Source organism: Drosophila nasuta, chromosome 3, assembly GCF_023558535.2.
Source record: "Drosophila nasuta strain 15112-1781.00 chromosome 3, ASM2355853v1, whole genome shotgun sequence".
Taxonomy (NCBI): Eukaryota; Metazoa; Arthropoda; class Insecta; order Diptera; family Drosophilidae; genus Drosophila; species Drosophila nasuta.
The window spans coordinates 52789907-52806430 of record NC_083457.1 but is presented as its reverse complement, the minus strand read 5'-3'; the positions used below and the strand labels follow the sequence as shown (position 1 = coordinate 52806430).

Sequence of the window (16524 nt, the reverse complement as noted above, 5' to 3'; positions counted from 1 at the left end):
GAAATAGAAGATATGCTAACATTAGCAAGGTACTCAGGCAGATAAGAGCTTCTATAAAATACATTTTCACTTTTGCAAAAGGACAAGTAATTGCAAAGTTTTGCCCATGCGAATTAATAATGTGCAACTCACACTATGATAAAGTGATAGAAAAGTGAAACTACCCAATGCTATATAACATATATCACTTTGGGTTGCAAATAAATATCGCCTGATGCGAATTCAGTTCTTTTTTTTAGCAACGTTAACATCTCCCCCAGGTAAAGGGAACAGGTGAAAGTTGCGTGTCAACTGCGTATTTATCAAATGAGCTTTACTCGGGGGTGTTATTGATCGTCAAGCGTTTCAGTCGTCGTTGCGCAACTGAAGCTTGCAACGGTTTCAGGTGGAAGGTAGTTAGTTGGTAGTTAGCAGGTAACATACTCGTAAATGATGGCTCAAGTTCAACGTTGGCAACGGTCAAGGCGAGGGGTCAACGTCAGCACAAAGCAGTCAAGAGGTGCGCAGGTGTAATTCGGCTTTGCTATATAACACACAACTCGCAGCTGCCCCCGATTTGTATTCTTTTTTTTTTGTGCTCTCTTGTATCCACCACCAAACGCCACCCACAATTTGTTTATGTTTTCCTGTTGCTGTTCACGCATCACCGAACAGCAGCGGGTGGAAATTGGAATTGGAAATTCGAAGTCGAAGTCGATGTCGAAAATGACGTCATTGCTTGTGGCGTTTGGAAAGTGCAATTGGAAGGCAGGCGGCATTTTTCGCACTGGAAAGCAAGCAAAGATAGAAATGACCGCAGACAGCGAACCTGAAGTAGAAATAATGCAGCAGCGAAGGCGAGCCTCCCTTCGGTTCCTCCACTCCCCCCTCCTTTGGGGTGCCCTCCTCAAACACTCACTCAGCAAATACGGAAGTGAGCTGAGCTCCTTTTCATGGCTGGGCCAACACAAAACTCATTTCGTATGCCAGCGAACTGAATTTCTAAAGGAAGTCTGCTCTGCTTCCTTGTTTGCCCAACTCGAAAGTTGAGGAACGCAACGAAAGTTCAAAGGTCCTTCTCAGTCAGGATTGTATAACATCGCTCGAGTTGTGCAAATTGAGTGTTTGAGCAGCAACTTTAAGTGCCTTTTGCTTGTGAACTTGTCGCCCCAAGTGGCAACATGTTTGCTTATGCTACTTCAAGTGAGATACTTAAGCAACAAATTGCACAGATTGATTTCTTGAAGCGAACTTTCGAATGAACATATTATGAGTCATATTATGGATTATTTTCTAGATCTTGGTGTGGCGCAAAATGTCGCATGTCATCATTAAATTTAACCTAAATCTCTATTACCTTAGCACGAGGAACGTGGCACGAAGAACGGGGCACGGGGCACGCACAACACGATGCCGCACCACACCCAGTTATGAGAGGTTGGGAAAATGAGACACTGAGGGTCGCTCGATGACGCTGATGGGAGTATTTTTTCTTCCCACCTTTGCTAGCATTATTATATTTAGCTCATTAACAAGCACACACATAGAAAAGTGCACGCAATTCGATTTGAATTCAATACGACAAAAGTTCTAGCCATGAAAAATCGATAATGGGTGCGACCAATAACTGAAAATTCTTTTATCCCCATTCAACTTTCATCTGGATTTATTTTAATTGCGCTTTACTTAGTTTTTACGCAATTTTTCAGGCCAGACAATGAAAAATCGATAACGTGCAAAATGGTCGCCAACATGGCTGACGCCACACAGTGCAGTCGAAAAGTTAATACACACACACCCTGCACCCTGGCTGCAAAAAGTATTTCAGTTCATTTCAGTTAATTTTTGCATTACCTGAGCTCCATTTTCAGTGACCATTTTGTCAAATTTGTCGATCTCAAAAGTTGGTTGCAAAAGTCCCTCAGACTACAAAAGTTTCTCAACTCTATATCGAGTATAGAGAAATTGTGTAAGCACAGCTCGCGAATGTCGTCACTGATTAGTCATAGTTTTCATAGCCTTTTTTTTCACTGGGCTAATTAATTTGTATACGCGAAACTATTTGAGAATTTTTCTTTCTTTTCGTTCTTGAATTTTAAATGCACTCTTATCGATTTTTCCTTAGATTTTATGTAAGCTTTATGTACACGAGTGCATGTGTATGTGTGTGTGTGTGAGGGTGTGTGAATATGAATGTGTGTGTGTGTATGTGTGTGTCTGATTGGATTCCTTGCTGTTTGGTTCAACACACAGAGTCGCTTCAGTTTAACACGCTGAGGAGCAGTTGAAATTTTTTGCTGCCGTTTTCTTCAATGTTCAACTCCAGACTGGATGCCCAGCGAAAAGTCCTCACGACTTGTGGTTGAAATTTCTGTCGGCATCGGCCACGGCCAGGATTTTCGAAAGGACCTGCGCACTTGCCACTCACTAAACCAACTTCCAATTGGAAAGCAACCCCCCCGAAGACACCCTGACTCACATGCCACACGATTCACGTTGCGTCGGCGCCACAAAAGAAAATAAAATAAAAAGGGGTGGCACAACTGGAAACGGAAGCGAATGCCGCACGCTCGACACGTGCGTTTTGTGTTTTTGTTTTGTTGACATTCTCTGCTCTGCAACTGGAGTAGAACAAAAGTGGAGCTGGACCGAAGCGAAGCGCAGCGAATGCGAAAACAAGAGCGGAAACGGCACAAAATTAACAACGAAACAACGCCCCTTCAAAATGTGAGAAATACGTGATTTATCTTCAAATCAATAAAACTCTTTTGAAATTGCGAAGGATAATAAATTAAGGGAAAAAAGGAATCATCAGATTTCACGGTCAAAAAATTCTCATTAAGATTTGTTCTACGTCAGTTATTAGCCAGCGACTTCACTCAAAATGTAGTCCCTTAATTTTAAATTTTATTATTTTAGTATATTTTACACATACTAATCTTCCATAATAAGAAAATACCATATATACAATAAAGTAAACCTTCTACTAATATCTTCCTTTGAGGAGAAATTTTCTTCTTGCTCCTTAGTTTATTGTAAAATAAATAAATCTGTTTAAGGAGAAAAGTTCTAATATTATGCTCCTTTCTTTATTATTTTTTGGATTATTCATATGTAGAGAAGACGAATTTAGGCTATAAACTTTTTGTTTAATTCAATAGACATTCACTTTAAGAAAATATCTTTAGTTACTATACAAATTACTAATGTTGAAACTATAAATTTTTTTAGTCTGTTTAAGCAGAAATATTCCTATATTATGTTACTTTCATTATCACACTATAATTTTCTTACATTATTACCCCTTCATTATTTTTAAAAGTATTTGTATTAAAATAATTGAGATTCGAAACTTTGTATGTGATGAAATTGTCCTTTACTTTTGTTCACTATTTATTAGCTGCGCTTAACATTCTGTCATCTGGGATTAATATCTAAGTAATTAAGCCCTCATTCATATCCTGACGCACCCAAGCGAAATTCGAGTACTAAACTACATTGCACACAGAGAGAACATTATACTAATTAGCTGAGTAAATAAAATTATTACGAGTACATCGTGCAGCTGCTACCCTTAGTGGCTTTAGTAGTGGTCTCAACTTTGTTGACTGAGCGTAAACAAGGCCAACAAGAATACAGACAATCCACAGTTGGTTGATCACCAGTTTCCAATAAGAGTTTCCAATAAGAAGCGCAGACGCAATGCTCGACTGGACTTTTTGTTTACTTCCCGTTTCGAAGTACGAAGTTCGAACTCGAAAATCACATCGAAGAAGCGCACGCTCAACCCCTAAAAATGTCCCAACACCCCAAAATAAATCCAATCAGATGCGTTTGCAGTCAGCCAAGTCAGAGTCACAGTCACGTTTAATGCCGAGCAACGACACAATTTCTGCTTTCTGCTAGTGCCATCAATTTCCTTCTCGCATTGTTATTGTTTGAGTTGTTCTTGTTGTTTGTGTTGTTCTTGTTGTTGTCGCAAATTAGGCGTTCTAAGGAAATCCACCCTGAGAATGCGATAAAAACTCACCCCGAGGGCGATTGCATAAAATTGCATTTGAAATTGCAGCGTGACCAGGGCAAATTGTAAAGTGCTTGCTTTACTTTATCACCAACACACATACTTGGGTAACGAATGTGGCATGTGGCATGTGGCAGCAAGGTGCGACGCACTGTTTGGAATTTAATTAATGTGCTCAGTGGGCTCTGCTTGCGGGGTGTCTTTAAGCTGCAGTTGGCCTTTATCGCTTGGCCAAACAATGCCTTATTTGTTTTGGCCAACTAAAGGGTTTTGGGTTACACTTTAAACCCCCTCGAAAACGTTGCGTGGGGTTCTCGAAGGGTGGCTCTCGACATGCCCAAAAAAAATAAAAAGAAACTTGACCAAATTGCATGTTTGCATGCCAGCTGGTACTTTAACATTTCTAAGTAAATATACTCTATGCAATATAAATGAAGGCTTTATAGCATTATCACTTTGTTTGCATGCGGATATTTGAGCTATATTGAGTAATTAAATGCGAGTTTAGAAGATACTTTGTAATAAGTTCTTAAATTTAACAGCGCAACATTCCAGCAAGCCATTAACATAATGATGTTAGTACTCCACTGTTAACAGAGCAAGCCATTAATGACGTTAGCACTCCACTGTTAGCACTCCACTGTTAATAGAGCGACAGTTCAACATGCCATTAACATAATTAAGAGCGCCAAAGTAATTGCGTTGACAGACTATTAACGTTTTGTCTTGAGTGTAGCTAGACGCCATAGTTGCCTAAGTGATCTGCTAACATTTCTGCGTGAGTGTTGAAAGAAGATATTCGGTCTGATAGGAAGAACACTTATACACTTTAAGCACTCTTTATTCTGCTTAGTATTATGTCTTTGATCTCACTTCATACTCGTATCCAGTTGTTGTAGCCACGAAGAATATTTGAAGGACCATGAGTAACAAAACTCCGTTAAATTTTATTCTGCCCATTTTAAATGTTTCGACTGCCCGCAAACAAAATGAATTTGGAACTGAATGCGGATGTGGATTCCGCTCAATCGATCTGAACGAGAGAGGTAAGTAATGATAACCTAGAGTCTCGGCCCTAGATTCTCTATCGGCAGAAAAGATTTCAGTGTCTGTAATTTTTTTTAAATTCGAAAAAATAAAAATATATAAACTCAGAGCATATGGCTTATCATTAGGAATAGTAATAGGTTATTTTCTGTTTGCTCCAAGCAGCTTCTTCTTGCACACCCATCGACAACAACATTGTTTTCAATTTCTTTCAGTCGCGTACTCAAAATTATGTTCGAATACTTTCAAAACGACATTGGGACTGAGTTCTTATTATTATATATGCTGACAACTATTTGGTTAGCAAATTTAAAAACAACTTGATTAAGTTAATAAGAGTATAATTGATTTTTTATACTCGCTACCCATAGGGTAGAAGGGTATTATAACATTGTGCCGGCTGGAAATGTATAATATGTAAGGAGGCATCTCCGATCGTATAAAATATATATATTAGAATGGCTGCATTGCTGCCTAATTGAAATTAAGTATATGCTAAAGAGTAAGAAGATATTTGAAATACGTATATTGAGTAATTAAATGCGAATTCAAAAGATACTTTGCCAGAAGTCGAACAGTTTAACAGAGCGACATTCCAGCAAGCCATTAACATAATTATGTTAGCCCTTCCCTGTTAACAGAGCCGCGTCCTGCAAGCCATTAACATAATTTAGAGCAGTTGAGTTGACAGTTTATTAACGTTTTGGCTTGAGTGTAAATGATCTGTTAGCTAACATTTTTGCTTGAGTGTAGATAGACGCTAAAGCTGCTTAAGTGAAATTAAGTACATATTCGCTAAGTAATTAATTGTGAGTTTGGAAGATACTTTGCAAGAGTTCTAACCATTTAACATCGCAACATTCCAGCAAGCCATTAACATAATGACGTTCGCACTCCACTGTTAACAGAGCGGCAGCGCAATTGCGTTGACAGTATATTTTTTTCATTTTTTTTACATTTTGTCTTGAGTGTAGCTAGACGCCATAGTTGCTTAAGTGATCTGTTAGCTAACATTTTTGCTTGAATGTAACTAGACACTTGCTTAGGTTATCTGTTAGCTAACATTTTTGCTTGAGTGTAACTAGAAGCCATTTCCACTCAAGTTAAATTAAGTATACGCTAAAGACTGAGCTAACATTTGTGCTAGACGCTTTTACTACATAAATAAAATAAAGTATACGCTAACATTTTTGCTTGAGTGTTGCTAGACGCCATTGACATTGCTTAAGTGAAAAGTTTATTAATTGCAAAAATGCGAAAATCTGATTAATTCAGAGTGTTTGCGCGTCGTCGAAGTGGCCTAAGTAATTCCTTATGTAGTTATTAATTATAGTGAGGCTATCGCCAGCTCGCTTCGCCTGGCGTGGCATATAAAGTTACAACAAGCAACAGCAACAGCGAAGAAAATATGTATAAAAGGCGCCCAAGTAAAATAGCCTGCCAGACGCTTTGGCCTAAGCTAATTGTCCATAACTTTGATGACCTCAAGGAACGCAACCATAAAACACAGAAGCACTTGGTTGACCAACAACACACAACACGCCCCTTGGGGGTGGTCGTGGTGGCGAGGTGACTCGATGGCGACTTTAGTTCAGTGCACCGAGCACGCCAGATAAAAGTTGCCCACGCACAGCACACACACAAAATAAATTTCAATACTCGTAATATTCGCACAATTCTGTCGTGTGATATTTTTGGGTCAACTGCATAAATTCGAAAGTCAAATGTATCAAAAATATTACATAAAATGCGTTTGTTTACAACTTACGCCCAAACTCTGCAGCGATGGAAAGCGTTTCTTCAGTGTCTCCATGCGACAAGAAGCAACCACATTCGATTGTCAATAAATTGTAAATAGATATAGAATGTATCTATGTGAAATATATAGACGGCCAGACGCGTTGGCTACACAGCACCAAAAAGAAACAACAGACAGCGAGCGATTTGAGTCGTTTTCTAAATTAATTTCAATGGTGAGCGCTACGCGGAAGCCCCCAGTCCCAGTGAGCAGAGCCCCAAAGGCCCAGAGACCCAGAGACTATGCGATGAAGACCCGATGTGAAGAGCAGCGAAAAGAGAAAATTTGCCAGTTTGGGTTTATTTTTAAACAATGCGAAAAAACAACACACAACACAGAACACACACAACATTTGAACGTAAAAAGCTTTCGAGAGTGCAGGATGATGATAAAGAGGCCGATATTAATGGGGAGGCAAGCCTCCTATGGAGTATGTTGGGGTTGTGGTTAGGGATAGGGAGGGGAGGGGTTGGGTTGGGCTGGGTTGGGTTTAGGGTAGGGATTGGGGTGTCTAATTTAAAGCTTTTTTTAATAAACCGTAAACGATGCCTTGGAGACGTTGCGACGCCCTGACGCCAGCAGAGCGAAATGAGAGTCGTCATGAAGTTGGTTAATGTACACAGGAAAGGACGAGGCCGAGGACGAGGGCAAGGACAACGGAACGGAACGGAAAGATGGTCGATGGCAGCTGATGACTCATTTGGCATTCACTTGTGCCAACTCAAGGATTACGATTGCGTCATTCCGTTGGATACACATATCTCTAAGAAGAAGATGCGCCTGCTACACAAATTCAATTTGTTTGGGAGAGCGAGATGCGATCACATCATGCAGAGCCATGATGTCAGCCTCAGGACTTACCGCACTCTGATGTCCTGTGGGGCAATGCTCATGCTTATCGTGATGCTTATTGTTGCCACTGCCATGAGTAGGCGTGGTTCCCTCGCCATGATGCTGAAATGCCAGCTCATGCTGATGCTGAAAGTAATCATAGTGACCGACATGCTCCCCCGGAGGCGAGGATACCGCCGATGGCGGACTCTGATGCGGATGCGACTTCGCTGGATTCCCATGATGAGCCGTCGCATGATGTGACTTTTTGCTGTGTGGCTGCTGCTGATGCTGCTGATGCTGCTGCTCGGCATGATGCGGCTCTGAATGCGGTTGCTTGTGATGATGATGCGAGGACGAGTTGCCGTGTCCACCGCCTCCACCATGATGATGATTGTGGGCCGTGGGGGGCGAGGGCATGTTGTGGCCACTGTGTGGCAAGTGCGATGAGTGCTGCACGCCCACCTGGTGGCCATGATGATGCGGCACATGACCTTGCGATGCCTCCAACAGCGTTGGCTGTATGTGAGTCACAAATTGAGCCATCTCAATTTACACTTGTTTGATTTTCGCTTATTTTTTTTTGGACTTGAGCTTAGATAACTAAGCACTTGATGCGATTTTTCACTTTATTTTTTGTATATTTTATTTGCAAATTATACTCTCATATATATGTATACCAATTGTGGCAAGTGTGGGGAGTGTACACAAGACACACACAAACACATCCACATACACGCACACACACACACGAACACACGTACACACTGAAGTGTGTGCAGTTGGACGCGCTGAAGGCGATTTGAACGACTTGGACGAGGACGACGGATTAGGTTCGTTGTGCGCGTGGACAACCTTTACGCAGGAGCAATGTCAAATGACTGGCCTAGCACAGGCAGCAGCTATCCCAGTTTTGCCTTAGATGCGACGGGACTTTCACCTCGTCCTCGTCCCAGGCTCGACAGCCAGCTAGGCGAAGCTTCGGCTTCGGGTTTGGGTTCGGCTGTGAGTCGTGCGCGCTTTTTTATGTCTGGGGTGTAATTGGGGGTTAACGGAAGCTTTAACCGGACCAAGTTTTTATGTGTTGTTGTTACTGCTGCTGATAAGAGCAGATGCTGCCAACTGAACTCATTATACATTCCATTTATTTTTGTATTTTTCAACTATGTCACTGCGTCGCGAGTCGCGACACTGGAGGGCGTTTGTCATTGTCTCGACCATCTAATTTGGTTATTTTTAACGTAAACAACCTTTCATCTAATTTTAAAACGCGCCCAAAAGTATGCAACTCTTTTTTTGAATTTGCACATTACATACAAACATACGTTGACTTTGAGCGCGCTGCTTGGAAAGCTTTTGTGGCGCTGAGCTTTTCGATTCGCTTTGCGGGGGGCCTTGGATCTTGGTGGTGTGTCTCGACTAGAGTTGTGTGCCAAGGCAAGGCGAATGTTATTAGACATGCTCATTTGACTAAAAGCCACCGTAGTAGTAATTTTACGTTAAAGCTGAACGAAAGTTTATTGTTTTCACCAACGCAAGCTTCAAGAGAGCGAGCGAGAGTGCAAGAGCGTGTGCATTTTTCAATTTGCTTTGCTGAGAGCGGCGACGCCGGCAGCAGAGCAACAGAGCAACAGACGGCGGCCGCTGCCGCGTCGTTTTATGTGCGACAACGAAACCCGTTTGATTAAATCGCAACGAGACGTCGACAAGTGAGGCAGCGCGACCCAAATAAACTGCACAACAAAATAAAAATAATTTTTGCATTAATTGTGTCTACGTCATGGCATTTCTGAACAAGGTAAAAGGCAGTAGCAACTTACATTCTATGCGTTAACTGCAGTAGGAAGTGAGGATAAAGTCCGAAAATGTGAGGGAGAGACAGTGAGAGAGTGAAAGTGACGTCGGCAGCTGTTGATCATCATCTGGCCGACATTTTGACGACGCACATCTCTCTCCCTCTCTCTCTCACACTGATTATGCTTGTTATCTTGCGGCATTTGTGGACTTTGGCCCCTGAGTGGACTTTGTGGACTGTGTGAAACAAATTCATTATTTAAAAGGTCACTATCATTTGCAATCAACTTGTTTACTTTCTTTACGTAGCTTGCTGCGCCAGCTCTGCGTCAGCTGGTAGCCAGCCGCGCCTACGCTTCGGTATCCCATGTCTCCGCCACAGGACCCTCGTTCACACTGACCGAGGAGCAGCAGCAGCTCCAGGAGCTGGCACGCAAATTCACCCGCGAGGAAATTATTCCTGTGGCCGCACAATACGACAAAACTGGAGAGTACCCATGGCCGATCATCAAGAAGGCCTGGGAATTGGGTCTGATGAACAATCACATCCCCGCTGACTTGGGTGGCTTGGATCTGGATGTCTTCACCACCTGCTTGACTGCCGAGGAGCTGGCCTATGGCTGCACCGGCATTATGACTGCTCTGGAAGCCAGCGGTCTGGGCGTAAGTTAATATAATGATCCCAATCCTTCCATAAATACTCATACGTTTAATTTCTTCCACAGCAAACACCTGTGATTCTCTCCGGCAACAAGGAACAGAAGAAAAAGTACCTGGGTCGTCTGCTTGAGGAACCCCTGGTGGCCGCCTATGGTGTCACTGAACCAGGAGCGGGCTCCGATGTCTCGGGCATCAAGACGCGTGCAGAGAAGAAGGGCGATGAGTATGTCATCAATGGCCAGAAGATGTGGATCACCAACGGTGGCGTGGCCAACTGGTACTTTGTCTTGGCGCGCACCAATCCCGATCCCAAATGCCCCGCCAGCAAAGCCTTCACCGGTTTCATTGTGGATCGCGATACTCCCGGATTGACGCCTGGCCGCAAGGAACTTAACATGGGACAACGTGCCTCCGATACACGTGGCATCACCTTCGAGGATGTGCGTGTGCCCAAGGAAAATGTGCTGATTGGCGAGGGTGCTGGCTTCAAGATTGCCATGGGCACCTTCGACAAGACCCGCCCACCAGTCGCTGCCGGCGCCGTTGGTCTCGCCCAGCGTTGCATGGATGAGGCTCTGAAGTATGCGCTGGAACGCAAGACTTTCGGTGTGCCCATTGCCCATCATCAGGCTGTGCAATTCATGCTCGCCGACATGGCCATTGGTGTGGAGACATCGCGTCTGGCGTGGCGTTTGTCCGCCTGGGAAATTGACCAGGGACGTCGCAACAGCTACTATGCCTCCATTGCGAAGTGCCACGCTGCCGATGTGGCCAACAAGATTGCCTCCGATGCTGTGCAAATCTTTGGCGGCAATGGCTTCAACAGTGAATATCCCGTGGAGAAACTGATGCGTGATGCCAAGATCTATCAGATCTATGAGGGCACCTCACAGATTCAGCGTCTGATCATCTCGAGAAACATGTACGAAATGGCCAAGGACAGCAAATAAGCTTGTCATGCTACTTACAACCCGCACCTCATTCACAAAACAATAAATAAAATACGATAAGTTATATAAACCCAAAATAAGCAAGTCACTGGGAGAGTTTGCTCAACTGCGTGATGTCCACTCCATATTTTTAGGGAATAGAAAACAATATTGGAGCAAAGGATTAATGTCATATGAATTCGATGTCTCTAAATTCCATTATCTGTAAGTTACAGATGTTTATATACGCGGATGAAGCTTTGCCTCTTCTACCTTTCAACAAATTCTTAAATAATTCATTGTACAACCCAAAGTTCAAGCAACGAATTCCAGATAAGCGAGTACACTCTTGCCTAAACTATAGAGTTGAGAAGACATTAAATCGCGCTGACTTATCGCAATCTTTTCATAAAAATGGAACAAACGAATTGTGCTGCCTGATAAGATTAGGGAATGCTCTAAAGTGATTGCCCCCAACGGAATTGTAGATACATTTGCCACGTCTAGATTAATTGCAACTTTTAATATACATATTTTACAATTCATTGACTATTGTTCACTCCTCCGCCATCAGCTGCACCACTGCAGATCGTTTTTGTCAACATAGAACTTGAGCAGCCCCTTTTTCCGCTTGGGCTTTAGCAACTTGGCATTGTCGCCCCATTTAAGTTGCCAAATGTCAGTCAAGGTGGCCAATGCACCTGGCATGCTGAAAGTCTGCTCATCAATACTGAGTTCCATTCGCTTCGGCAGCTGTTGCTGCTGCTCCAGTTTTTGCAAACGCATATCGTCCAGTAAGCGACAGCAATTTGTGGCCAACAATGCCTGCAATTGAGGCAACTCATCGAGCACACAGCCCAAAGCAAGTCCACTCAAACGTTCATTATCACTGATGTCCAACCACTCGAGCTGCTTAGCTTTCGCCAAGTGCTGGGTTATCTTGTACATGTGAGCATCGCTTAAGCCGCAGCCAGCGAGCTCCAAACGAACAAACCGCTCACTGGTTCCACTCTCGAGCAGCGTGACTAAACGCTCACCTAACGCAAAGCCGCTCTGCTCATCCAGAGGCCAACGCACGTAGTTTAGATTCAGTTGCTCTAAGCGGCAACTGTTGAGCTGCTCTGTCAAGCGACGCACACTCTGCTGTGTCAGCTGATTGAAGCTAATATCAAAGCAGGTCAATTGGTTGTAGGCCAAGTCAAAGTCCTGCAACTCTGTCAATTCGCATTGCGACAGCTGCAACGTGGTCAACGATTTTCCCGCAGCACTGCCACAAAATCTGTGCAACGTTCTCACGCTGGCATTGCCCAATGGGTTTTGACTAAGCTGCAGCTCTTCCAAGTGCTCCAGCTTCTCCATTGCCTCGCCACAGAGCAACGTCTCCAAGCCTTGATTGCTGATGGCATTGCACTTTAAACGCAGCGTCTTTAGCTGCAGCAAAGTGGACAGCGCCTTGGCCAATTGTTGGCATCCCTCGTTGCCAATAAAGTTGCTGTCCAAATCGAGTATCGTGAGACGCGCCTGATGCAGCAACGCCTTGAACACTGGCTCCGTTTGTGTCTCACGCAGCCAAAGCCCCGCCAGCTCTAAGGTTTGAGTGTTCTGTGAACGCTCCAGCAGCAGCTTGATCTTATCATCGACAGCTAAGAAGAGAAGATAGGATTTAAAAATTGTTGATATTTTTGGGATGAACTTACGCTTCTGCAATTGATGGCACATTTCTTCATAGCGCTGTGAAAGTGGCGATATCTTCCAGTCTAGAATAGTGGACAACAGCATGCTCTGCTCCAGAGCCACGCTTACTGCATCAGTCTCCTCATAAGCAAAGCCATCGGAAGTCTTCAGACGCAGCAAAGGCGTTAGGCCAGTTAATCTGCAAATTGTTGATTGATTAGTAAGTTTATTAAGGTATACACATATCTTTTCATCTGTATAAGCTCCTTCTAAGAATTTAAAAGTTACAGACACCAATTTGGTTGACAATTCTTCAATAGTTTCTAAGCAAGTCTAGAATTTGTTTTCACATCTCAATTGCAGCTGATTCTCCACTCACTTGTTGTAACGTCTGCCTGCCTCTTCGGCCAGCCAACGCATGTTGATGTCCTGCAACTTCTTGCGCTCAATGGGCACCAGCAGCAGCTCATCCTGCACCTTCACCTTAAATGACACGGTCGTGGCCAGCACTGGAGTTGCCTGCACCTTGATGGGTGAATCACGTTTCGCCGGCGAAATGAGCAGCTGTATGGCAGGAGCATTCTGTGCGCCACTCGTCGTGGAATCAGGCTCAATGCGTATCACTGAAGCACTGTCCAGGGAATCCTCGCCACTGCCCAAAGGACTTTCACTGCGAAAGCGACAGAAGCCACTGTCCAGCAAAGATGCCTGCTGTTTGGACTTGCCACTGTGATTGCTATTCATGCTGGAGCTGCGGGACAACGTGAGTTTGCTCATCTGCTTTTGTCGCTGCTTCGAATTGGCTGCCTCGAAGAGCACTTGATGTGCATCCAGTTCAGGTGGCGTCTCCTGCAAATCGAAAGCCGAATCATGAAGATTCTCTTTGGCATTCGCTGACCGACTGCCGAGGCTACCGGAGTTGTAGCGTTTGCGCTTGCGTTCTGGTCCCACATCATCAACCAGCCAGTTGTCCGCATCCACCTCATCGGTGGCAAGTAACGCAGCACGTTTCTGCTTAAAGCTGGCGCTGCTAGTGCTGCTGCAATTGCTGCTGCTGCTGGGTTCATCAATAACTCGATTCGGACGCTTCAGTTGCGCCATAACATTGCGATACTCCTTGCTGGCGCTGCCAGATGAAGTGTTCAGCCTGGGCAGCGAACGTCTTTGTCGCGGCGTCAAGTCCACTTCCGCCTCCTCCTCGGAGGACTCGCTCGTTGCCTCTCGTGCATTGGCATTCGTCAAAGGACGCGCATGCCGTTGACTACAGATGCCCACCTTGGAGAGCGTGCGTAGCAGACGCTCGCGTAGTTGAGCATACTGCGCCTGCTCGCCATCGATGAGCTGCTTGGACTGTCGCCACTTATCCAGCGCCTCAATACACGTGTCGTTGTAGTCAGTGCGCACTGTTGCATCGGCGCCTCGCTCCAGCAGCAGTTCAGCAACATCCAGAAAGCCATTGGCGCAGGCATCGTAGAGAGGTGTGATGCCATCGCAACTAGTGCCCCCTTTGTCGTTGATGGCCACCGTGGCGCCCTTGTCCAGCAACAGCTGCACAATATCGCGATAGCCATGATTGCAGGCTTCGTGCAGTGGCAGCCAGCCGGCATGATCGCGCACATTGATCGTGTGTCCCTGTTCGATGAGGCGACGCGCTAGCTCCAGATTGCCAGCGATGCACGCTTGATGCAGCTGAGTTTCACCCTTGTTGTTACGTTTGATGGTCAGCGTGCGATTGCCGCGAGTCATTCGTTGTGGTCGCGGTTTGTCCGTTTCATCCAAATCACTGGCATCGGAGTCCGTCAATGCATCCAGATCCACATCATCGCCCCAGTCGGGAGTATTCTGCTGCTGTTGCTGCTGTGGTGTCTCAACATCCTCTTCCTCATCCTGCTTCGCTGCTTCATGCGCCAAATTAATGCCTTTTTCTATTGCCTCCGCCTCCAGATTCTCCACTAGCATTTGCATTTTGTATTTGACCTGTAATTTATACAGTCGCACCATGGCAATCTTTTCCAGCTTCGCCTTCTTCTCAGCATCCTCGACTTTGGCTGCCTGACGCATCGCCTTCTGATACACATCGTGAATGGTCCAAAAGGGCTGCGACTGCTGTTCGCAAATCTCCGCGATGCTGCAGAGCGTTGTGAATGCTTCGGCGGGCACATCTTGATTCAGCTCGAACTCCTTCCACAAGTACTCCAATGCCTTGTCGTACTGCCTGTTATCCTTATACGTCTGATACAGACTCACATAGATGGGCACCAGACTCTTGCCTTGCTCGTGATTCAACTCGGCGCATTCCAACATCTTCTGGTAATAAACCAGAGCTTTTTCGTAGTTCAACAAATGACAACAGCCATCGCCCAGTTTCTCATACAAGTCCTTCAACTTGGCATAGTCCACGGAACTGGTGAGCACAAGATCATCGAGCGTTTGACAGATCTTTACCACAATCCGTAGTGAACGCTCAATGGCAGCTCGATCATTCTCATCGGGCGTATGCTTCTTGTAAGCCTTGGTAAGGATTTGCTTGACGCTGGCAAAGTCGCCTGCATTGATCAGTATATCTGACTTGGTTATGAGTGTCTCGCAGATCTTCTTTACCTTGTTGGGCAGTCGCTTGGCCACTTGGAGAGCCATATTGCAGTAGCGTAGAGCCGAAGCAGCGTCATTCTTTTTGCAATTGTAGAGCAAGCTCATCGAGATGTAGCACAAATGGGTCAATTCGAATAAATCGTGTGCTTTACTGATTTTAATTGCCTTCTCTATGTAGTCAATGGACTCCTCGAACTCTTCCATGTGTTCTTTGACTACGCCAATGTTGAGGTAACAGCGTGCTTGCATATCCAGTTGCTCCAGTTTCGATATCTGACCCGAAAGACTACAAAAGATAAATTTACAGTAGCTGCAATTTAAGTTTAAACTTTGTTTTTACTCTTTGATCAGCAGCACACTGCGTAAAAAACTCTTCTCGGCCAACCGAAGTTGCTCCATAGCAGCCGAGGCTGTTGAGTCCGCCAAGCTCTGACCATGCAACAGATGAACGCGTCCCAGGGTGGCATAAGCTCTCTGCTGCTCCACTTTATTCTGAATTCTTTTAGCAATTTCTGTCGATTGAAATGCAAATATAGGTATGAACAATTATAATGTATCTCAGCCACTTACTCAGATAGTCGTTAATGTAATCCTTTGCCGTATCGTAATCGCAGAGCAGCGTATACATTTCACCCAACATACGCTTTGCCTTCGCCGTCTCCAGCTCCTTGCCCATGCTTGTGTATATCGATGCCTCTTGTTTATATTCCTTGACCGCTTCATTGTATTTGCCAAGCTGATTGTAATAGTCTCCCAACTGATTGCAGCTGATCGCCAGTTGCTCGCGATTCCCATCGGTGCGCGCCTTCTCCTTGCGCTTAATGTAACGCTTTTCATCCATTGGAAAGCAGACACAAAAATAAATAAATAAACAAATATTTCACAATTCACCACATTTTTTTGCACTGTTTTGTTTTCGGCGCGAATTGCTGCAGACGTTGCCACATTTTATAGGTTTCGATAACACCAATAGCAATCGAAATGTCTGTCTTGCAACATGTTGCAACATGCTGTGTGGCCATCTGTAGCATACTAACAGTATATTTTTATTTCAACTGTTATAGCTTTTGAAAAAGATTAATGTTTTTGGTGAAATAAGTGGTAATTATTTAACAGAAATCTTGTTGCACAAAAAGCGTTATAAAAAGGTTGTCGCTTTTTAAAAATTCAGCTCACCTGCGAAAACCGCTTGTAGGCAA

The 16524-nt window shown here is 44.4% G+C and overlaps 3 protein-coding genes across 25 annotated transcripts in view; 1 reads left to right on the top strand and 2 right to left on the bottom strand.

Annotated features, from left to right (window-relative positions):
* Positions 1 to 8289, bottom strand: part of LOC132793350 (ankyrin-3) — a 75567-nt gene extending 67278 nt beyond the window's left edge. For 10 of the 23 annotated variants that reach the window (XM_060803208.1, XM_060803212.1, XM_060803221.1 and 7 more), the window contains exon 1: positions 7707 to 8237. In XM_060803208.1, the coding sequence (XP_060659191.1) occupies positions 7707 to 8222 (516 nt within the window). In that variant the 5' untranslated portion in view covers positions 8223 to 8237. Of the gene's footprint in view, positions 1 to 1833; positions 2311 to 4873; positions 4976 to 6815; positions 7002 to 7706 lie in introns of those variants that run through there. The other 13 variants (XM_060803216.1, XM_060803218.1, XM_060803231.1 and 10 more) reach the window with 5 other exon arrangements.
* Positions 8290 to 9327: 1038 nt separating this feature from the next.
* On the top strand, positions 9328 to 11160 carry LOC132793103 (medium-chain specific acyl-CoA dehydrogenase, mitochondrial). Its single transcript, XM_060802775.1, has 3 exons — positions 9328 to 9474; positions 9780 to 10133; positions 10196 to 11160. Exons 1-3 carry the CDS (start codon positions 9457 to 9459, stop codon positions 11078 to 11080), a joined length of 1257 nt encoding a protein of 418 aa, XP_060658758.1. The 5' UTR covers positions 9328 to 9456; the 3' UTR covers positions 11081 to 11160.
* A 428-nt stretch (positions 11161 to 11588) lies between these two features.
* On the bottom strand, positions 11589 to 16359 carry LOC132793099 (tonsoku-like protein). The gene is made up of 5 exons (XM_060802769.1): positions 15896 to 16359; positions 15666 to 15837; positions 13113 to 15611; positions 12757 to 12932; positions 11589 to 12702 (listed from the first exon to the last, which is right to left on the bottom strand). The coding sequence occupies exons 1-5, from the start codon at positions 16164 to 16166 to the stop codon at positions 11630 to 11632; spliced, it is 4191 nt and encodes a 1396-aa protein (XP_060658752.1). The 5' UTR covers positions 16167 to 16359; the 3' UTR covers positions 11589 to 11629.
* Positions 16360 to 16524: the final 165 nt, after the last annotated feature.